The following is a 24530-nucleotide window of genomic DNA, read 5'->3' as shown; positions in this document are numbered from 1 at the left end:
TTTCATTACAATATGGTATTTTAACTGTTTGTATTAAGTTTCTCTGCATCTTTCAATCAATCAGTTATACAGATGGGCCTGCCTGTATTTCCATAGTAACGTCTCAAGCTCATGTAAGTAAATATTTTCGTACATACTGTTAAATTATTAGCACATTGTATGCATCAAAGCTGAAAGATAATACAGAGTTAAGTTTTGCAAAGTTTATTTATTGATCTGTAAGAACAATCCCAGTTAAATTACCATAAACCTCAACATCACAACAACTGCTAATCCAGCTAATAGGAATTAAGGGACATAGAAGATACATAATAAGCATCTGGGGGATATAGAATTTATCCCATGAGTGCAGTAAAGGAATCATAATTTAAGAGTGCTGAAGCCCTTGTGCATCATGAAGGTCCTTCCTCACAAGTGACATTAATTGCATAGCCCACAGATGCTTATTATGCATTCTAGATCACTGCAAAGAAAAATATTCATTTAAAATGTAAAGGTTTAATGCTATTTTAAGTATAATGCAACACAGCTGCTTGGTGATGTCACAGGCAAGGCTGAATAACATAATTCTGAAGCACCATTTAGAATCTCACCACTGGCATAAAAGGTATATAAAAGCACACCTCAAATGTTTAGCAAAGGATGACACACACTTGTTTTTCGCATATGAAAAATGTGACTGCAGGACGTCTCAACAGTGTTTGCAGTAGGCCTCACCAGAACATACTGCAGTTTATATTTATAATGACCCTGTACATGAAGCACACTGAATAGGCAACACGGTTGTGCAGACCTGAAAAACTGGTCTTATGCCTCCCACTGTCACCTGAATGTGTTGTAAGATGTCTTTTTAGAAAAGAACAAGTTATTCTTATTAATAAGCTTCTGGGGGCATATTTTAGCAAAACAAATTAAGTTCTCTAACATATTGTTTTAACCATACTAATACAAGTACGTAGCTGGGTTGTCTAGTGAAGATTTCCTGCAGGCAGTAAGCTGGTTCTTTTATGTAGTGAGGGTTGAGGGTCACATCCTGGAGCAGTCTTCCTCGACCTAGTTCTCTCTGGATATTTTGGAACACAACTCCTATAATTCCCAGCCACTATGTCAATGGGCCAGGCATGATGGGAGTGGGAGTCCAAGATATCTCAAGTGTCCAATGTTTGCCCTGCATAATGATTTCCTCTTCTTGGAGTGATACCGCAGGTCAGTGAAACACACTTACACACGTCGCTACATAACCATGGCAATAACAAATGTCAGAAGGCGGTGCCAATGCTGGGATGGTTGTGCTAAGCCTCTTCAGAGTTTTTGGCATATCTGCATCTGATTCCCATAATACAGATCCTTCCCATACACAGTCTTTGTTGAGATAATTTTTTGATGCCGATTTAAAATCCTCTCTCTGCCACTCATGATCATAGCTCAACTGTGCAGTCTGTAAGTTTACTCTAGGATAACGGAGTAGTGTTCGGCTGGTATTTTCAACCAACAACAGCCACACACAGCCACACACACACACACACACACAAACACAAACACACAAAGCCAACATGAGTCATTAGTAAGCACAGTTAGCACGTGCTGGCTGTCAATTAGTGTGGAAACATCCCTAATTACCCCCAAACTGATCCAAACTAATTTGCAGGCAAAAGCTGTGTACCCTTAGAGATGGTTTTAAGTTTGTCAACACTTGGGAAACACAACTTACATTCCATACAATATACTTCCATCAGGTTATCCCTTCCCACAATTGCAAACACAATCCTGTATTGTTCTGCTCCTTGAATGTGGCGGCAGATACTCTTAAGCGGTACTGAGATTCCTAGTCGGTGCAGTATTGGTCTTAAGAAAGTTTTACTCTAGCGCAGAACAGATACTGAAGGTTTAAATACTTTTGCTCTCAGTTTGACTAAAGCAGGCTCCTCATTAAAGTTTCTATCCTGACAGATGTGGAAAAGGGAAACTCGCTCCCCCCCCCCGCAAGATTAATGAAAACCATTGTGTGACTCACCCATTCTAAATGGTAGCACAATTTACGATACTGCTTTCACAGAGCAGGATTCCCCCCCCCCCAATTACATATGCTCTTTGTTTACACTGACGTGTGATTATTCAAACCCAACAATACATGCTGCAAAAAAATGAACTGACGACAATCGTACAGATCTCCATTCCTAGTTCTATAAAAGGACTGGAATATATTTCTCAGTCTATAAATGTTAAAAATTATTATCATAATAATTTACTGTATAAAAGCAAATTTAAATAAGATTAAACATATTTACATAATATCAAGGCTTTAGTAACACACATTTTTAATATGCAATTCAGATTTAAAACAGAGTTACTGTTTTGAAAAGCTTACTCTTAAATTACAAATTTGCAGTATTTCTCCTAGGAGATTTACTGGTCCTAATATGTTCAGGAGAGATTTCCTTGACTATCTTAACTTTATAAAGTGACTGTGGATGCAAATCTACATCCTGTGGACGATAGTGGTGAAACTCTTAAGTGATTTCTAGGGTACGTTCCCCCCCCAATATGATCCTTTCCATTTATGGGATTGTGAAGAGAAATGTGTGAACTGGAATGAACACTTAACAACATACAGTACCCAGTAGTCATTTCCAAGAAAATGCCTGAAAACGTGCATTCTTTCTCCTCCCATGTGAACAGACTAGATCACATTGAAGTTTATCCACACAATCGCATGCATGGGGGGGGGGGAGAGAAAGGTAGCTAGTCTGCACATACAAATCTTTACTGTATTATCTTTAAGTCTAAACCTGAAGGGCTGTAGTGATCCTATTTCCAGGGTGCTAAATGGATTGCCATATAATTATCCCGACAAATCTTCCACTTTATTTCATTTATATCTGCATAAGCCAAAATAGTGTCAACCCTGTATTACACATATAACTGTTTTCTTCATTCTGCAAAGATCCACCCAATTCATTTATGCTTCTGATTCTTTTTAGGAAAAAAATATTTATCAAAATATCCTTTTTGAATACGGAGCTATACTGATCTTCATTTTAGGTTGGGCTAGAGGAAAAGAAATGAATGAATGGACCTTGCTTACCTATAACAACAGTTCTGATGAGGTCCATTTAATTCAGCATCCTGTTTGCCTATAATGACCAACAATATGCAGTTCTTCTAAATACACATGCAAGGATATAAGGCTGCATCCTTATACATTGGCTTGTTGCTCATCTTAGCCCAAAGTGGTCACTTAGATTGACCTACTTGTTACCCAACATACTGCTTGCTTATCACTAGCTAAGCACAGCTACATTAGAAATCATTTAAAGCAGTCTTAGGATATAGCAAGTATCTATATATGTTGTTAAAATCATTCTGCAGCCACAAGAGTGAAGTTCCTAAAAGTTCTAACTCCTACTATGGTTTGGAAAAAACTGAGGTCAAAACTATGAATTATCCTTTTATAGTATGCTTCCCTAGCATTAACTCTGTGTGCGAATGAAAGAGACATTCATTCTAGCAGCCTATGACCAGCTTTCACCCCGTGCATGTATGCTGGTGGCATACATCTTCTAAATCACAACAGTCCTCAAAGTAAAAATTAAGTTTCATGCAACTTTGATTCTTCCACTGCTTCCAAAACAATACTATCAGATTGTGGCAAACAATTCCATTATAACTGGATTAAAGATATATGTTTTAAGGAACTTATTGCCTTATTTGCCTTTTTTGTGCAGTATGACCCACAAATCTCATGTAACTCCTTTTATGTACATCTGTTTTGTTATTTCTTTTTTCACACTAGCAGTCATATACAGTGGTACCTCGGGTTATAGACGCTTCAGGTTACAGACTCCACTAACCCAGAAATAGTACCTCGGGTTAAGAACTTTGCTTCAGGATGAGAACAGAAATCGCGCAGCAGGGGCAGCGGGAGGCCCCAGTAGCTAAAGTGGTACCTCAGGTTAAGAACAGTTTCAGGTTAAGAACGGACCTCCAGAACAAATTAAGTTCTTAACCCGAGGTACCACTGTAACATCATTCCTGGGTAGCTTAGTAGAAGGATCCATTCTTGTGGCGATCAGTACTGTAAGATTACTATGCTACCTTGTGCAGTCACATCAAAGATAACAATTCAAAGAGTAGCAAAAACAGTCTTCCAAATATCCTGGAATATATTTCTTGAATATTCATAATAAAAACTCACATGGCCAAAGGTCTTCATCTAGTCCAGATTTTCACTTTAATTTCCAGTGCTTAGCAATGTTAAAGTTGGCAGTCTTTTCACCCCCAGGACATTTTGACAAGAGGTGCTATGAAAGTTTACTTGCCAGGCATCTATTCCGACTATATGTTACTTTCAGCACTTGAGACTGAAGGCACATCACCTGCATCTAGGAGTAACATGACAAATCTGTATTCTATCCTCACAGCTACTCAGTTCTATTCATTAACATCTCAGCATATAATTAAGTGGCAAGAGAATAGAACTCAAATGGATACTTCCCATTTCTCAACCCATCTTTCATCCTACTTATATACCAATCACTTTTGACACCATATGCAGGAAAGCAAATTACTGAACAAAGTCTAAATCCATATTTAAGCTAAAGTGGATCAAGAATATCAATTACATTATCTCTTTTCATCTGACACACACGAGCCCTCGGCTGCACAAAAGGCTAAAGGAAGCATACCTGATAGAATTTAGAATACATACAGATTCTGTGACTAAATTATAACAACCTATAAAGGCAATATAAATATTCTGAGTAATTTGTGGGTTTGCTTGGCTTTACTAACAATTAGTTACGACAGCTAACCGAAACCTCCATATGCAGAGACAGTGTATTTTTGAATGCCAGTTGCTGCGGACAGGATTTGCAAGCTTCCTAGAATGACTGACTAGAGACTGCTGGAAACAGAGTACAGTGGTACCTCGGGTTACATAAGCTTCAGGTTACATATGCTTCAGGTTACAGACTCCGCTAACCCAGAAATAATACCTCAGGTTAAGAACTTTGCTTCAGGATGAGAACAGAAATCATTCTCTGGAAGCGGCGGCAGCAGGAGGCTCCATTAGCTAAAGTGGTTAAGAACAGTTTCAGGTTAAGAACGGACCTCCAGAACGAATTAAGTACTTAACCTGAGGTATCACTGTACAGGCAACTCCCCATTTATGTGCGTTCTGTTTGTGTGAGACTGAGCACACGTGCAGCGCCAGTTTAGTGATCCACTGAGGAGCTTACTTTATACTTCTCATGTGTCTATTCTGCAGCACAGACACAGTGCAACACTTTGGTTTCAAAACACTGCCTTCACTTTTTGAAGTCAATAATAATAATCATTCAGAACATACAATAGCACGGGGGAAAACAGCACAGACTGGTTCACTTAACAGCTCCCTTCAAACTTCTCCTGTAGCTGTGTACAACACCTGCCCTCGTGTTTGTACTACAAGTGCTAGCAACAGTACAAGGCACAAAGTGGCTCGCAATAATTACTTTGCACTATAACTTATTAGATTTAAGGGTCAGAGAAATTAACATTTAAATACCATTTAATCTAGGGCATTAATCATTGTTAGCTCATATAACTGTACAATTACACTGAATATTCAATCTGTCAGCATTTTATAGGGTCTAATCCTTTCATTGACTTTTATTTCATCTGGAAGTAAGACATCTATGCATTTTTATAAGCAGATCATTTTATAAACACAAAGGAGCAAAATGGCATGTAAAAAGATGGTTTTACAAATACTGCAGATATGGTAGTTTGGGTACCTTATCTATATGTGCATCCTTTGATAAATTGAGGCCTTTGATTGAGGCTCTGCTCTGCAAACCCTCAGCATCTTAAAGTATGCACATGGGGTTGTGGGAAATGACGTTTTCAGCCATTGTGTCCAAGCTTTTGTACCCTCTTCACAGAGATGTCCACCTGTTTCCTCTCTCCTTACCTTCTGGCACTGTCTAAATATTTTTTGTTTGTTTGCAGACACAACAGCTATTATGCCCTTTGCTTGTTCTACTGGCTTTATCTTCATCTGTTTTTAAAATTGTTTTTATTACATTTCATTGGTTTTTAGGCGCATTTTGGTATTTATTTTTGTTGGCTGCTATGAATGCTTCCAAAGCAGGAAAATGGGATATAATTGTTTTTTAAAAAGGATGAATCGCTGCACTTATGCCAAGCGCAAGGCCCAACTAGCTCTTTCAAGTAAAGTGGGTGGCTAAAGCCAAACTCTTCCTCGCAATTTGACTTTGCATACACAAACCTTGGCATGGTACAGGAGGCTCAGATACTGTGCTAACCTATGTTTCCAACCATCCCATCTCACTCTCTTTTGTATTCCCTCACTGATGATCATGCTCCTTTGCTCACTTGGTAGTTCTGCAAGGATGCCTACGCTTATCTTGATGATAAGCAGCAGAACTCCCATACAGATGCCAGCCAAAGTAAATGATGTAGAAGTGAAAGGGCTGACGCCACTGATCTCCACAGGCCAGTGTCCCATTTATGTGTATATGCCTTTCTTTAAAGGTAAAGGTAAAGGTAATATGTAAAGGACCCCTGGATGGTTAAGTCCAGTCAAAGGCTACTATGGGGTTGCAGCGCTCATCTCGCTTTCAGGCTGAGGGAGATGACATTTGTCCACAGACAGCTTTCCGGGTCATGTGGCCAGCATGACTAAACCGCTTTTGATGCACAGAGGAACGTGACAAATGCCAGAGTGCACAGAAACGCTGTTTACCTTTCCGATGCAGCAGTACCTATTTATCTACTTACACTGGTGTTCTTTCTAACTGCTAGGTTGCGGGGATTTGAACTGCTGACCTTCTGATCAGCAATTTACCTAGGATAAGTGTGCTTGGTTGAAGGAAGACAAACCAACCAACAAACAAGCAAATAGCTGTTCTCTCCCTTAACATGCCCTTTGCATAGCACTATTGTTTTCATCATACTATATTTTTTATCATACTTTATTGTAATAGCAACAAAAGCAGTCTTCAAGCCATATGGAGTTTATAAGGAGACGCACATCTGTCAACATTGTTAATTTAAATCCAGCCTAAATGGATAGAGGCTACACAAGTGATTCATTGAGCTTTATAAGCCCGTAACATAATGAATGGATGGCTTCATTTCACTTTTGTATTCGACCTACTACATTTGTTAACTATTTTTTGGTGATTTGATGAGGAAGGGATAGCAAAAACCTTCTCAATGTTAGGAGTCCTGTGTTTTTGTAACAGTACTTGGGACAACAAAGACATTTGGTCAAATCTAACCTTGAGTGGCAAACGCCACAGAAACTCACTAGTATATATTAAGGAAGGAAGGAAAGAGGAGAGGCTTCATTCAGATAAAAAAAATACACACACCTGAATAACCTAAGATTGGTCAATAAGCAACAATTTCCCATACCAATGCTCAGCAAAGACACATAATCAAACACATGTTTCAGCACCATGATTTAGTAAGTTTTTGCAGTTTTTTAAACTGCTTATTGTTCAGGATTTGATTGGAAGGTACTGTTTTTGATTTATGCTAGCCCCTTTAGACTCTTAATCTTTGTAAGTCAGTCAGAGACTTTTCTGCAGCGAGCAGTGAATCAATCAATCAATCAATCAAATAAATAAATAAATAGTAACAACTTGGAATTCCAGCTTTCCAGGATGCAATTTTGCAGAGAAAAATCCAGAGTTTACGTATGATCAGAATACAAATCAACAATTTGGTGCATTAGTACAAGTGGACCATTTCTTTTTTGGGCTGTATTAATCTGAAATCAAACCTTTATTAGGCATTATGCAAATAAAAACCGTAAGAAGGAAAATAACATGTAAAAGCCTTGAAATATATATAAAAAGGCAGCAGTTGGCTACAATCATATATATATATATATATACATATAAAATCAGTGGTTTTCCTTGTTAACCTGCTCCTTGGAGGACTGCAGCCAAAAACTCGGCTACCCCCGCCGTTACCCTTTGGTCAACGTCGGATAGGCAGAATCCCGCACATTCACCTTGCTGGGGTTCCAGACCACCCAAAAGAGGGGACAGCACGCGTTGACGGAGCGTACCGTACAATGGGCAATGAAAGAGAATATGCTCTACAGTGTCCGGGACATTCATAGAGCATCTGCAGAATCTCTTGTTTCTAGGGATGTTTTGATATCTTCCCCGGACAAATGCTGAGGGAAAGACATTCAACCGGGCCAGCATAAAAGCCCTACGTTGGGCCGGGATTATTAATTTAGTGACGTAATTGACTCTGCTATCTAAGATATTTAAATCATAGAATATGGGGGAGCAAATTTTGTTTACAGCTGCCATAATATTTTGTCTCTCCACGTCCATTAGTCTAGCTAGGATATTATGGAAAATGTATTGCTCATTAGAATTATACAGGGGCTCCAGCTCGATGCCTAAAGATTCAATCTTTTTTTCGAGGTACTGATACCATCTTGATTTATAGGAGTCTTTGAGCAGATCAGCGAGCAGGCTTGATGGAGAGCAGCGAAAATGGCAGCGTAACCAGTACTTTATTGAGGTGGACCAGGCCCAGTATTCCATTGTGTGTATGCCTATTTCTGCACACATTGTTTCATATTTGATCGCAGCTGGGAGTCCAAGAATACGTCTCAGAAAGCTGGAGTGAATCTTATTTAAATCACTGTTATATGCTTGAATCCATAGCGGGATTCCATAGAATATCTGGGCTTGCACTTTTGTTTGAAAAATCTGATTGGCCGCAGGAATAAATTGATTACCTTTCTGATAATAAAAACGGGCAACTGCTGATGAGGTGCACTTTGCCTGTTTTATGGCATTTGTGCGATGACTTGCCCACCCTAGATTGCTCTGGAATAAGATTCCCAGATACCTATAGATTTTTACTTGTTGGATTTCTTGCCCTCTTATTTTCCATTTCTCTAGTTTCCAACCATTTGAGAAGACCAAAATTTTTGTCTTCTCGTAATTTATAGAGAGTTTATTACATTCGCAGTAAAGGGTCAGAGAAGATATAAGACGTTTCAGACCCAAGCTCGTTAATGATAGTAGGACTGCATCGTCTGCGTATAATAAGAGAGGAACTGGTTTCTGATTAAGTTTAGGGGCATGTGATTCTATTTTTTGAAGGTGATCTGGCAAGTCTGATAAGAATAAGTTAAATAGAAAGGGGGCAAGAATACATCCTTGTTTTACCCCTTTCGAGATTGGGATGTCTGATGAAAGATGACCTATGGTGTTAAGTTTGACTTGACAGACATTGGAAGAGTATAGATTTTGTATTAGAATCAATAAGCGCTGATCAATTTTTAGTTCTGCGAGTTTCCTCCACAGCTTTGGGCGACTGTATTAATCACTTCATATCCAAGACCCTGGAAGCAGTAATTTTGTTCTTGGCACGATTGGTTAAGATACCTCTCAGAATAGCAGTCTCAGATCTGGGTGCTACAGTTCAAGAAACATGGTGAAAGACTAGAAAATTAATATAAACATTTATCCCATATTAAGTCAAGCTGAAGGAATGTTGGCTGTACCCTCAGGAATTATTTGATAAGGACGGAACTACATTCTTCAAGCATTTTGATGAATGACAGAAAGAGGCTGATGACAACTGTTCACGTCATCTACTAAGGGAAAGCATAAATGTAAATTTGGTATATTAGGGAAAAACCTATTTCAATCATCAACCATAAATGGCTTTGGGTGTTCTCTGTGAGGTGAGTTAGATTGGATCATCATTGCATTTGAGTCCTTCCCAACTCTTAAGAATTGTTCTAATTCCATATCCTTTCCTGTGATTCACAACTTTATCTTATGTTGTCATTGAATATACAAGCATGAAACGTTTCACAATATCTCTTTCCTCTTCCAGCCTGTTGGGTAGTAAATAGTTTTCTTTATACCAAATCAAATAATAGTATCTCTCTACACTAACAAAATTAAGGAGACCACTCAACTTAGTACTGGAAATTATTTGGGGGGGGGGGAGTCTGACAGCACTAGAGACAAAAATAATTACAGTATGCTGATGTTTTATACCATTTGCACTTTTCAAATACTAGCACACAGTTATTAGAAAGAGAAAAGACCTAGGTATTTTTTCTCACTGCCAATATAGTAGGAACTGACATATCACTATGATATAAGTCTAACTGTTTTGACAGTACTACTGGTAAATTATTCCACAAGTTAAGATTCCAATTGACATTTTGTTATAGTGGTAGTCTACAGCAGATTCCAAAGGACTGTGCACTAATCTGCACATGAGGCTCTAGTTGGGAAATAATTGTTTTAGTAATCACACTTGATAATATTTCTTCTTTTCATTTTTTCCACATTATGCTATTTATGGTAACTTGCAGCCCATGGGCATAAGTTAGACCACAGATTACCACTGTCTATCCCAACGTCATCTTCCCACATTGATCTGAATGTCTCCTTTACATTCTGCAGTTCTATTTCCCCTACTTCAGCACTGACCTCTTATGTGTATGCCTCCATATTACTAATGCATTATCAAAAAGTAACGGCAATAATTGTAAACCACTCATCAAACTGTGGTATACAATCATGATTTGCAAGACAAGCAAGTACCATAGTGTAATAATGCAGACATAGAGACAAACTATATTTTGCTATAAGCAAGAAAGGGAGGAGGTTATTGCAGCATGTGAATAGAGGACGGAGCATATGAGGGCCTGAAGTTTGGTCAAGGTTCATTCACATAACGTGAAAACATGCTTTGGAAATACAGAGGAACCAAGCATTTGTCTTGTGCCAGTTTGTCAGTGTTACACATTTTATATTTTAGCATTTTTAATCTGCCATAAATTGCATCCACTGCAGTACATCTCTATTCATTTTTGTGCTCGTTGAAGCATTATTTGTTTCTTGCTTGTACATAGTTTATGTAAGTCTGATTAAGGTAGGTTCTAATATTGTTCTTGATGCATCTTATTCAACACTGTCTAGCCTAGGTTTCCAAAAGAGTGACATTTTGCTCTTGTGCCTTATTCTTAATGAAATGCTCCGAATGCAGAAAAGCTGGTAAATGTACAGTATATATAATACAGTATTTTTAAGTTTAAATATTGCAATGAAAGCAATATTTGTGAGAAAAATACATTATTTTATACTAAACAAGATAAACATTACTAGATATTAAGCATTCATAAGGGATGTAATCTATGTTCATTTATATTTTTTAGGGTGCTTTATTTGCAAAATTTGGAATATGAACAGTATCTATTAGTTAATGTAGCCATCTGTAGTCCTTTGCCGGAGGATAGGCAATGAGCAAGGTGAATTTATATGCTTCAAAAGAACACAGCTGGCTGACGCTAGAATTTCTTTCCTACACACTATGAAGATGTTTTTTACTAAGTAATAACAACAGAAGAAGGACAGCCTAATGTTTCCTTAAGATGAATAAATCTCCCCCAGTTTTGTAGAGTCTAGTCTATGTTGCCTAATTCAAAACTATATTTTAAAAAGATATGAAAATATCAAGAACTTGTTGAACACCTACAGGTACTATAGTCTCCTAATTATGTATTACCCCTATCATACTACTGAGAATGTCACTGGCCACAGTTCAAATGTCACTGGTTCCTATAATGAAACAGAAAAGCTGAAGCGTTAACAATTTAGCTTCTTTTCCTGCTTTTATTGTAGTGTTTCTGAAGTGGCAGCTAGTAGTTCCTGGATCTGGTAGGGAGGTCAAGGAGACAGGGCCAATAAGGTCACATGGGTGCAACCAAGGAGGCTACATCGGTGAGGCCAAATTGTTCTGGTTTTCCGCCCATCCTCTCTTGCAAAAGTGTAGACATAAAAGCATTGGAATTGGATAAGTTCGTAGCACATCCCTAAACTGAAAAATGTCTAGCCTTGGGATGAAAAGGGGTCCTTGCTGTCACACTTTCGAGCGTAGCTTAATGTCACAATAACTATACATTACTCAGAAATCAGCTCCACTAAATTCCACATCCACTACATAAAGTAAAATAAATGGAGAAAAGACTTACAGTCCATAAATCTGGGGAGCAATCTCTAGCCTGTTCAAATGCATGTAGAGTTCGATATCGTGTTTCTTTAGCAAATGATCTTGAATCTGATTTACTTTCGCTACTATAGCAATTGATGGGCCCAGATCTTGTGGTCTAGCAAATGGAACAGGAGTCATCATTGCATCTTTCTCCTAAGGAAAGAACAACAACAAAGTGAAATGTAAAATGAACTATACTATTAGAGCACATTCTAATACAAAATTTTAGTAAAGGTCCAGTTTGTATGTAACCTGAAACTACAGTTTAAAATAAACAAACTATGGTTTAATGAGAAAAGATATGGGGCCCATTTTGCTCCTCTGACATTCCTGTCTTTGATATGCTGGGAGGAAAACAAACCTGAGTCTGGCTTAGCATTGCATTCAAACCAGCGCTCATGTTTTTTTCTCCAAATAAACCAGGAGCAGAAGTCAAGGTTTACTTAGCTTACCAATCATACTTTATTTTGGGGAAACAAACCACAAGTGCAAGCTCACACATAGCATAAATCCAGTCTTTGCTTCCAGCACAGCAAAGAGAGAAGAGGGGAACAAACTGGGCATGCAATTAGCAGAATGTACCTACACTTATTCTTGTTAAATCATAGTTTATTTTTAATTATTGTTTAATGTGATTGGTAAACCAGACAAATATCCAATTGTTGGAATGCAGATATTACCAACATATTATCTCCAGCAACTGAGGGGGTATTTTTTTCATAGACAAACATTCCAGACCAGAATGTCATTGGTGGGTGGGTGTATAAATTTAATCTATGAAGATTGACATCAAAATACACCAAATACACCAAAACAAGGACCAAAAATAACAGCGAAACTGCTAAAATTTCTTATCTTGCAATGACAGTTGGGAGGTTTCATAAAATCCAATTACACATTCATCTAATGAATAGAAGAAGGTAGGCAGAATTGTACAGTCCACTCCTTATCACTTAACCACAGTTAAAGAGATCCCGCAATACTACATTTGCCTAAGGTGGGCTGAAGGTTTGGGGAGACTCTCAGACAAGATACCTCAGGAAAAAGCACTTCAAAGATTTTGTTTCAACATATTTTAGAAATGTTAACTCCTGTCTTATTTCCTATTATACCTCTGTTCTTTAATAATCATATTCTACAAGTTCAAAAAGTACTTGATTTTTATCAGCATGTACCTTTTGACTGTCGTGCTCATAGGTAGAAAACCAGTGTTCTGCTGTTTTCATAAGATGGATGAACATAGCACTAAAGACAAAAGTTTTTTGATAAGTACTTTGATTAATAATAATACAAATATAATAGAAATGTAACAGAAACATGAAATTATCGAAACTTACTAGGCATCATGCTCCAGGTATTCAGGGTTCAAAAGAGCTTTCATTTCCTCACTGCTTAGAATAACAAAAACATGTAAAAGTTTATTTCTGGAAGATTTTAAGCTAAGTTATAGAGGAACTGCAAGTAAGTACAACTAGCCTTTGTAATTAAAAAAGTAACTCCACTGAAGACAAATGAAGTCCTTACTCTCTCTAAAGATCAAAAACAAATTAGCTGCCTTGTCTGCACTACAATGAAGTAACCATCTAATTATTCCAAATAACAAATTACTGGGTGCCACAATGTATTATTTGAATATGCTTGATCCAGAATAATTGATCACTCCACAATCTATCACTGTTCGTTGAAAACAAAAAATATTGTTACTGGTCAAATACACAATTATCAAAGCAGTAATTTATTTTAATAGAATCTATTTTTATCACATTTTAGCAGCAATTAATCAGTGACGACACCTCTTATCCATTTTCTTCTCTGGCTACAGCTCTAGAAGGAAATAAGCGGCGGTATTATGCACAAAACATGGTTACTTTGAAAAACCTTGACACTTTCTTCCTGCATACATTGGCCAGGATCCAAAATGCTATGCGTGGAACACCACATGTGCCAGCGAATGTCCCATCCTACTTCTTGCTGCAGCCCCTAGTGCATGCTGAAGTGCTTGCATAAGGGGTTGTTTGGACCCTGACAATGATAAAACACTCTAATGATCCATATGTTATTTCGTGCAACAGCAGTTTGCATATCCTATGCTGTATATGAAGATCTTCCCCTCTCACCCTGCGGAACAAATGGCTGTTGATATCAGGAATGATTCTCTGCTGGGAGGGTAACTTGCTTAGAGGGTTGTTGTTGTTTTTTACAATCAAGCAGAATATTGATTTTTTTGTTTTGTTAATTTTGTTAAATAAATAAATAAAACAAAACAGGATGCTCGACTAGATGGGCCTTTGGCCTGATCCAGCTGGGCTCTTCTCTCCTTACTACGTAGCCTTTTTCCACCAACAGAATTTCCTACCTTGGGGATACAGAGGACTAAAAGGTCTCTGGACCAGGTTAACGGACCTCTCTTTAAAGAGTAGTACTGATATGTCTTTTACCTGATGTCATGTCATTGTTGAAACATGGTTTTTGACTATTTGCATTACATTGCAAACTGCATGCGGTGCTTGTTGATCCACATACTGCTTGAGATCAATACCCTAATAATTTGTTTTGTATGGAGAAATACAAGATACCCACCTTGGTTGTGCAGCTTCGCTTGCATGTAGATAAGCTTGGTGGTCACAATGCAGAATAAAGACAATTGGTGCTAGGAGTTCATGCATTCCCTACAGCAAAATAAAAATCAAGACTTTATTTCACATGCCTGGGATTTCTACATCAGCACCAATTAAGCCAGAAAAAGTTGTCTTAGCATAAAAATGATGGCTATCTAATAGTTTTATTGTAAATGAAACTAATACTAATTGTTTACTCTCCTATACAAACAGGAACTCCATCTGATTTTTTTTTTAATGGAACAAAAAATTAGTAGACCACAATTCATTACTCAGTAGTAGTTACATCAATATTTATGTGAATAATTGTTTTACTTAAATATTGGGCAGTTAGGAGCTATCTTGTGAAGTCACACATAGAGGATAACTGAGAATGGTATCAAAAATTGTTTCCCAAAATTGGAAAATCAATGATTGCTATAAAGTACAGAATTATTTACATGCTTTTAGAAAATGGGATTAGAAGGAACCTAAGAGAAATACATTCCAATCCACTCAGCTAAGATGAAAATTCCATATCCGCATAGCTTAAAACTAGTGATAATGGATAATGTCACATAAGATGGGGCCCAATCCCTTCTTAACCCTGTTAAGCAGATCTGCTAGACCTATTGGCTAAATTTGCTCAAAAGAAAATTGTTCATTTTATACAGGTTAACCAACACAGTATCACAACTTTGGTTATGAACATCTAAAATGCTTCAGAAGAAATGGCAAGAAATTGGGGTACTTGGTTGATGGTTATTTCTTTAATGTTACAGACAGAAATAATTTTCCTTCCATGTGTATGTTTAAATGTAAACATTAAAAGCAGAAGGTACTCTGAAAGGTTGGAAATAGATAATATAAAACCTGTCATTTTTGAAAAAATGTTTAGAATAAAAAGAGTGGAAAGAGAAAATTTATATATTGGGTAGGCTGAGCACATCTTTTTATTTTTTCAGTTTTAAATTGTCACTAGTTCATAATGTTAAATGCACTCTTTTGAATACAAAAGAGAAGTTTAAACCTTCTCTAAATTTTGCTCATTCCAGTAACTTGCATACTCAGTCATAAAAATATCTTGAGGTCATATTGGAAAGACTGCTTATGAACAGATATGCTAGGATAAGGCTTCCAAAAGAAAAATAAATCAATAATGACGGGGCATCTAGCTCCTATAATACCTTTGAGAATCCCAGCATTGTTAATAAAAATAAAAGCTTGGCTCAGCAGAAGCTGGTGGGGCATCGTTCACAACTGAACAGGTCAAACAACTATCAGGTACAATGGAAGACTTAGTTTTGATTAGCGCTATTCAGTCATCCTCTTTCACTATTACTTAGCCACATAGAATTGTAGAGTTGGAAGGGACCTCAAGGGTAAATCGGTCTACGTAACTGCAATGCAGGAATCTCAACTAGATCATACATGACAGATGGCCATCCAACCTCTGCTTAAAAACCAGCCCTAGGGGTTGGGGGGACAAAGGAAGGCACCCCTAAGGGCTCCAAAGCAAACACAACTGACTTCCCATGGGCTCCTCCCTTTCAGGGAACCTGAGAAGCACTCCTGGGCATTGCAGGAGTAGCCCAGAAGAACTTTCTGTCCATGCTCACAGGCATCATTTTACAGCCTCACTGTATCCCAGGGTGGGCACAGAGGAGGACCTTACCCTGGAGAGAAGGGGGAGGGGTACAGGGCAGCAGCTCCATGCTATTTGCCAGGCGAGGAGGGAGGAGAAGGAGGCAGAAGTGCCACAGCAGTCAGCTCAAAGGAAGCAGGGAGAGAAAAAGAGGGTAGGCGGATTTGCTAGGAGCATGACAAGCATTGCTAGGGGTGCCCAATGGCTGATGCCTGGACACTTTGTGGCCTCTGCTATTCCTGCTACTGACCACTTCTTGGTCCCTTCCAAGGGTTTTTGCCAGGCAGGCAGGGAACTGCCCACAGAATTCAATGCAGAAGCACTTCTCGTGGGAAACCAGCAGCGGGTGGCAGCAAGCTGTGCCGTCTCTCTGGATCCAGCTGTCTGAGGCAGCTGCTTCACTCCACCTCATTGTTAGGTCGGTGCTTCCATGATGTGACTGTGGTTCAAGCCTCAGTCAACACCAGGACTTCCTAGGGACCAGATGAGGCCCATCCAACCCACTGGAGCCCTCTCCTGGATCGTACGACTCTAGCTCTTCAAGCTTCTGCCACCTGTTGTCCTGATCCAACTGGCCCCTTTAGGATGTCTCCACAGGGCTTATGGCAAGTATATGTGCTCAGTTCATGTGCAGAAAATGCTCTGCTATGGTGCCAAGGCATACCTTGCTTAGCCTTACCCAAGCATTCTGCTAGTTTTCAAACTCGGGTCTCCAGGAGCAAGGGCCAAGTGCCAAGCGACCTACATCACCAGGGTAGCTCTCAAGAAGAGGGAATTTCTGTTTTGTTATCTGCTGCACTACAGAGCCACCCCCAGAAAGGGTTTGCCATTCAACCTGACAGTTAAAAAGATAATCTGGAACATGGCAATAGATAAAATAATGTGGGTATCAACCGCATTGTGCTAAGGGGTTAAGGTGAAGGCAGAAATGCAAAAAGAGAGAAAGGGACAATTACAATTTTAGTTCCTTCTTTGTAACATTTCTAGCATAGTAAACATGTTTTGAGAGAGGAGCTTTCAAAGTTATATGTTGCAATGATACACCAGTTAGGTCTACATCTCATGAATTTAAATATGGCATGTAATTTCTTAGACTACAATGACCACAATGTATTTTTAAATCAAATCAAAAGCAATTTGATATACAGTGACATTTCTATGTGCAGTACGCTGTGATGTGTGTTTTCCAGAATATTTTGAATCAGAACTTTTTTTGTGGGGGGGTGGAATCCTATGCAAATTAGGATAATTCGCACAGGATAATTTGCATTAGAAGAAATTCAGTTGCATCAGAATTTTTTGTGATGCCCTAGAGTTTAATTTAATTTAACATTTTTATTTTACTTGTATCCAGTAAAGAAAACAAAATATTTGAAACTGAGAAGCTTGCCTTATAATGTGTTTGCAGTTGTCATCCATTCATTGTTACTAATGAATGTATGAAAAGGAAAAAAATTGTGGAAGAATATGGCACTGCGGTATCACTGGCAGTATATACATTTTTGGTCACAATATATTATGCTGTTCAAACATACAATAATATTGAATACAACTCCACCATAAGGAGGGTATGGCCTATCACAAAATGTTCAGAGCCACAGAAGGATCTGAACGTCTCTCAGCCTTCCTGTGCAACCTGTAAGCACCTCACTGCATAACCTGCTGATCTCATCCATATTTACTCAAAGGTAAGTTACGCTGGGTTCAGGATTGCTTACCCTAGGAAAGTGTGCTTAGTTTAAGGAACACATTGGATACAATTAACACAAATAACTTAACACAGGCATAGGCAAATTCCGGCCCTCCAGATGTTTGGGACTACAATTCCCATCCTCCTTGACCACTGGTCCTGTTAGCTAGGGATGATGGGAATTGTAGTCCCAAACATCTGGAGGGCCGGAGTTTACCTATGCCTGTGTTAAGTTATTTGTGTTAATTGTATCCAATGTGTTCCTTAAACTACAATAGGTTCAGATGACTTGTAACAAATATTGATTTAGGAACATTTTGATATAATTCTATTCAAAACTTGATTTTCCTTGTATGTTCATAAATCTCAACTCGTATTTGGAGAAGGTAAGAAGAAAGGAAGGAAGCTGCCTCCCCTAGAAACAGTTATTGCATAGCAATTCTATACATTTTTACTCAGTAGTAAGTGTGATCAGTAAGGCTTACTCCCAGAAATGTGTGCATAGGATTGCAGCCTAAAATGTTCTGAGAAAAGACACAAATCGGATCGATTTGAAGTAAATAGCCCTCCAATTGCTTTTGCAACAGGGGTCTGCTATGTAAAAATGGCAACAATGTATTTGTTGCGAAATAATATACTGACTGAATGGAAATTAAGTTAGCCTTGTGTGGTTTTCAAAGTTTACAGGAAGCATTAACAGCTTTCTGGCAAAGAGCAGCATTTAACCCTTTTTGTTGCTGGGTTGTGGCATCTCTCCATCAGTCTCTGCTAGAAAATTGTTGTTTGATTTGAAGTGAGAGAGAGGGGAGTGTGAAGCGTTAAAAATAGTAATTTTTCTAAAAATAGTGCAACCCAAACAAACAGCAGGCTGGCTCTTTCACTCCTCATCGGATATCATCCTCATTCATTAAAAGCATTGTAAATCCCATGGAGGGCTGATTGTACCCCAGATTTTCTATTTAAAAACAACGGGGGCACCACCCACCCCATCTCTAACACACACACAATTTTCTCTCTTTCAGCGTCTCAAGGGCTTTCCCCGCTCCTATGCTCCAATGTAGTCCAATTTTCTTCTCCAAAATTTCTTCCGACAAGTCAGCCAACATGCACTAAGCTTCAGTAAAAACCACCACATCATCAAAACCTTTCCATCAGTCACACAAAGGTGCAGTAAATGGATGCAGTTCAAGGTTTGTTTGATTTTTGCTGGTGCTGCTCCAGAGCACTTTGGAAACGAAATGTTAGTTCTGTCCAATAGGCAGAAGACAGTTTATCAGCAAGCAAGTCCCAGCGTTTCCTTGCCCTACTGTCTCTTCATTCTGATTAGTCAGAGCTGTGCAGCAGAAGGCCTCCCATTGGAAGGGAAGCCTGCTCTTCTTACACATCACTGACCAATCAGAACAAACTGCTGAAGCATGTTTGGATATCCACCAGTGGAAATGCTGTAAATTTGCTGCTGATGAACTGCCTCCTTTTCCTGACCGATGTTTGTGGCCCATGGTAGTAAGACTGTGGTCCAGTTCTAACTACTATTACAATTATTAATTAATATACTGTCTACTGACAAATTAGGCTTCTAACCTGTATAAACACCGATCAGATTTTATTAGAATACACAATAAAACAATCCCATTAAAAATAGTGATTAGAACAGGAGATTCGGGTCAAGAGACTGCCTTGAATGAACTGACATTGGGAATCACTGGTAATGGTGCCAAAATGCTGAATAAGAGGCAAAAATGCTGCTCCGATTGACTTTTTGCAGGATTCAGGCACAAGGTTGGAGTGCATAGGTTTGCAAATTGAGCATAAAGAAGCATTCCACAGGCCTGGTGCCATCAGTGCCATACATCTTGAATGTAGGGAATTATTTGAAGCAGTGGTATTAAGGTATAGCTTAATGAGCTATCCCAGCGGTGAGTTATACATTAATTAATAATCAATTAAGTAATAATTAATTTATATATAGCTCACTGCTGGGATAGCTGAGTCGCTAGAACATGCAGCTCTTAATTCAGGGTCATGGCTTCACAAGCCCCATGCTGGGCAAAAGATTCTGGCATTGCAGGGGGTTGGACTAGATGATCCTCAGGGTACCTTCCAATTCTACAATTCTATGGCTCTCTGATATTATTAGATTGAATTAAGACAGTCAACCTATCCAGTAGAATAATCAAGGCCAATGAAGTCAAAGCAGGAAGTGGCACTGAAATTAATAAAAGTAAAAAAAAACAACCTTCAAATTTATAGAGCACTACTCTTTACTGTTGTAGTTAAAATCTGTTAGTTTTTAAGTGCAGTTATTAATTTATTCAGTACAAGTATTCAGCGCAGATATATTTAGTGCTTTATCCAGTCCCTTTTAGCCCTAGATCAGCCATCTTCTAAAATCACTGCAATGTGGAAATGACACTCTTCAAAAACAGAGGTGAAAAAGTTTTCTTTGTTAACAGCCTGTAGGCTCACGAAATTGAACCTGTTCTTTTATCTGCCGATGTTCATTTAGCCCACCAAGCAGTCTTTATTAAAGCAGAGGCACAAGGCAGTCAAAGTTCATTAATACCATTTATATAATCTCTGCAGTTTCAATTAACTCAGCAAGACATTCTACAACATGATAACAGTCTCATTAATTCAATAAAATCCCATAACTATTAACAATATGGTCTATGTTAAACGGGGTGTCACCTAGAACAAAATAATAGCTTTAACAGCTTGTGAGGAAACTCAAAGTTTTTTTTTTAAAAAAAACTGATTTGACTAAATACTCAAGCCTTATGCAGTAAGGTATTATTTTTTTTTGTAAAGGATCTATAAGATTTTTCAGCACAAGAAGAAGACAGTTAAGCTGTACCAAAGAAGGAAATATTATTTGCCTATTAATTTACTCAGAGTGTGATTCTTGTGCTACTCTCTCTTTCAGTAGAAATTGGTTATATTCCCTGAAAACAAGCAAGTTGGGCTCATCTCTTTAAGGAATGCCCCACATCACAGCTCCTCAAGGCAATTTTCAATTATCCATGTGACTAATGGGCTGGATCAAATAAGTCCGCTTCAGATAATATTTACATAGACAATATTTTACCTAATATTTTCCTCATGCTTCACCAAGTTATAATGCTCCAAGTACACCATTTTTTCATATACTCAGCCAATGTTTTATATGGTTGGATAGCAGAGTGAAACCAGGCTGGGTTTATTTCTTAATCCCACTGACAATCTGCGCGGGAGGTTATTGTGTGGGATACCCAGTGTGATATAGCGGCTACAGAACTGGACTAGGACCTGGGAGACCAGGGTTAAAAATCTCACCTCAGCCATGATGCTCATTGGGTGATCCTGGGCCAGTCACCATCTCTCACCCCAACCTAACCCATAGGGTAGTTTGAGGATAAGATGAGGAGGGGGAGAGCCATATATAGCATCACAAAAATCTAAGAACATAAGCAGAACCTGATGGACCATCTAGTTCAGAAGTCTGCTCTCACAGGGGACAAACAGAAGTCTATGGGAAACTTGCAAGCAGGACCTGAGCACAAGAGTACTCTCTCTTCCTGTGGCTGCCAGAAACTGGTAAAAGGTAAAGGTAAAGGGACCCCTGACCATTAGGTCCTGTCGTGACCAACTCTGGGGTTGTGACGCTCATCTCGCTTTATTGGCCGAGGGAGCCGGCGTACAGCTTCCGGGTCATGTGGCCAGCATGACTAAGCTGCTTCTGGCAAACCAGAGCAGCGCATGGAAATGCTGCTTACCTTTCCACTGGAGTGGTACCTATTTATCTACTTGCACTTTGATGTGCTTTCGAACTGCTAGGTTGGCAGGAGCTGGGACTGAGCAATGGGAGCTCACCCCGTCACAGGGTTTCGAACTGCCAACCATCTGATAAGCAAGTCCTAGGCTCTGTGGTTTAACCCACAGCAGCACCTGCGCCCCATCAGAAACTGGTACTCAGAAGCATTACTGCATGCAATCAATAGCTGCCAATAGCCTTCTCCTCTGTGAATCTGTCTAATTCCATTTTAAAGCAATCTTGGAAAATACCATTAACACTGAGGACTGTGGACCCTGTATTTCAGTGATTCTGTCCCTACCAAGAGGGCCTGTTTCAGAAGACAGTGCTAGGAAATGCTCAGCTTTACAGCATTTGTGCTGTAGACTCTTTAGCAGCTGTATGAAGCTACTCAGGCATCTCCGGATTTGGTCTAAGGTGGTATCAGTTAGCAGATGAAATCAATCTCTATTTTTCTTTTACATTTAATTCAAGTAAAACGGCTGCATTTCTTAACTGGTGTCTGGGATGAGTAGTAGACTAGATGAAGGGACTAGATGAAGGCCAATAAGAGTAAGTTAACCCTAAGCAGCTAGACAAAACCAGATTTTTTAACACTAGGAATGCGTTATTGCAGCTTTCCCCAACCTGATGCCTTCCAGATATTGCTGGACTCCAATACCCATAGGCACCAGCCAGCATGGCCAATGGTCAGGAAAGATGGGAGTTGTAATCCAACAACATTTGGAGGGCACCTTCCAATAGGGTGGAAATCTACAGAACTAAAATGAAGATATTATGTGTTACAGAATATCTCGGAACAGATATGCTTCACTGTATGCATTTAAAGTTAAACTAGCTTTGTTGATAAACAACTTCTACTCAACTATACAATTTAGCCTTTGGCTGTGAACATTATTTTTCTTAAAAAAAGTTGCCAGATAAATTCACATTCAGACTTTTCAAGTAACTTACTCTGGAAGAATCATCTTAAGATTGTTAAAATTCTTCTGAAGTGCATGCTCAGCTTGAAAGCTTTTCTATTTTCAACATGACATACACTAATTAAAAAGATCAACTGAATTTACAAATGAATTCATTTGTATCATTTCTGCAGGCCTAACATGAACACTGCTGAAAAGTCTTTTTCTCACTAGTAATCTGTTTCAAACTTTTTTTCTGCAAGTCTGTGGCACTTGTACACTATTGGTAAATATATCTTAAATTGCTTGTATCATATTCCATGGTATTCTCTTGTTCCATGGACAGGCAAAATGCCATTCATTTATTTCTTACTTGACTACTTGACTGCTAAAGTTGAAGTAAACAAGTCCATACTTTGGTTTGGATTCAGGCAAAGTTACTTACACTTAGCTCTCACTGAAATCAATATGAGTGCAGTTAGGTCACGACTAACTTAGCCTATTAATTTCAGTGAGACTCAAGATAAACTTATCCAGTTCACCTGGGAGTAAGTTTTACTAAATTTAATGAGATTTGCTTCTGAATTGACATCTATAGGAATCTGTTGTTAGTCTTGATCTAATCCATTTGCAGAAGCTAAACAATTGTCCCTTTGATACATATATTTTTAATTTATGAAGAGCGGCAGAGAAAGCTTTCATTAGTTAATAAGTAATAAAAAGTTTTTAACCTTTAAAAAGTTGGAAGTAGGATTTAACAGCATTGAAGAAAACAATCTGAGGGAATGTCTTATCTTGAATAGGGAGCATATGTGCCTGAATGGTTTGCTTTCTTTACCACACAGCTAACAAGCAGTTCTTTGATTGCCTGAGCCATCACACACAACTTTGGAGATAATAAAACCTATATTATTGTTCAATCAATTGTCAAGCGTGTAGCAGGGGAAAAACGTTGAGGCAATGGATACCACCTGTACGATAGTTTCATTACCTGTTTGTAAAGTAACTGCTCATTTTCCCGAGCATAACAGAAAAGAACATCTGTAAGAATCTTTCTCACATTCTCTTCTTGGAAATACTGCATTTCAGGAAACCTGAAAAAGAAAAAAGAAAAATACATCACTTATACATACACCACAATGCATCCTAATATGTCTTCGGTTTCCTGATTCCCAGTCTTTTAAAAAGCAGTCTTACAATCTTTTATCTTTCTTCCACTCCACAAAGCTCTTACAGGTATCATATTTATCTTTTAAATATTGTTATAAATGACACGTTATTAACTATATTACTTAGAATATTCCACTGCTTTACACAGGTGGATTTCTGAGAGTGATATCAGCTGTGAGCAAAACTGCATCGACATGTGATTTGTGTGAGATACAAGTGAAAGAACAGCAATAAAGAATAAAAATATCAGTTATATAAGGACACAGTCAGACATAGAATGATGGCAGCCTGTTCACATATACATGCAAGCAAGTTCAACAGAAATAAATTGTGTTTGCTTCCAAGCAAATGTCTGGTCAGAATCAGGGAACAGGGCAAGTAGAAGATTCAGAAAGAAAATCTTCCCCTCTCTTCCTGTGAGTAAAATGAATTCTAGGTAAGAAGCAACTTTGTGAGTTCCTTCAGTTAGTTCACGAAAACTAACCAGTCATCTAGACCTTGTAAATAGTAAACTGAATTCTATGCCAAAGTGAGTGTAAGATTCTTTTTTTACAATGCCTCCATTAACTAGCACAACTATCCAAACTTTAATTCCCCAATTATAACTTAGATAGTTATATAATCTTAAACATCCTGAACTATTCCCATTTAAAAACAAAAAATACCATCTGTGAAAATTAAC

General features: G+C 38.4%; 1 protein-coding gene across 10 annotated transcripts in view; it reads right to left on the bottom strand.

Annotated features, from left to right (window-relative positions):
- Positions 1-24530, bottom strand: part of TBC1D5 (TBC1 domain family member 5) — a 246171-nt gene that overhangs the window by 89660 nt on the left and 131981 nt on the right. For 8 of the 10 annotated variants that reach the window (XM_082193334.1, XM_082193336.1, XM_082193335.1 and 5 more), the window contains 5 exons: positions 23670-23772; positions 14635-14723; positions 13392-13445; positions 13230-13299; positions 12035-12207 (listed from right to left, as the gene is read on the bottom strand). In XM_082193334.1, the coding sequence (XP_082049460.1) occupies positions 12035-12207; positions 13230-13299; positions 13392-13445; positions 14635-14723; positions 23670-23772 (489 nt within the window). The remainder of the gene's footprint in view (positions 1-12034; positions 12208-13229; positions 13300-13391; positions 13446-14634; positions 14724-23669; positions 23773-24530) is intronic. The other 2 variants (XM_082193338.1, XM_082193340.1) reach the window with 1 other exon arrangement.

Source organism: Podarcis vaucheri (genome assembly GCF_965113315.1).
Source record: "Podarcis vaucheri genome assembly, chromosome: 12".
NCBI classification, from domain to species: domain Eukaryota; kingdom Metazoa; phylum Chordata; class Lepidosauria; order Squamata; family Lacertidae; genus Podarcis; species Podarcis vaucheri.
This window is presented reverse-complemented; position numbering and strand designations above follow the sequence as displayed.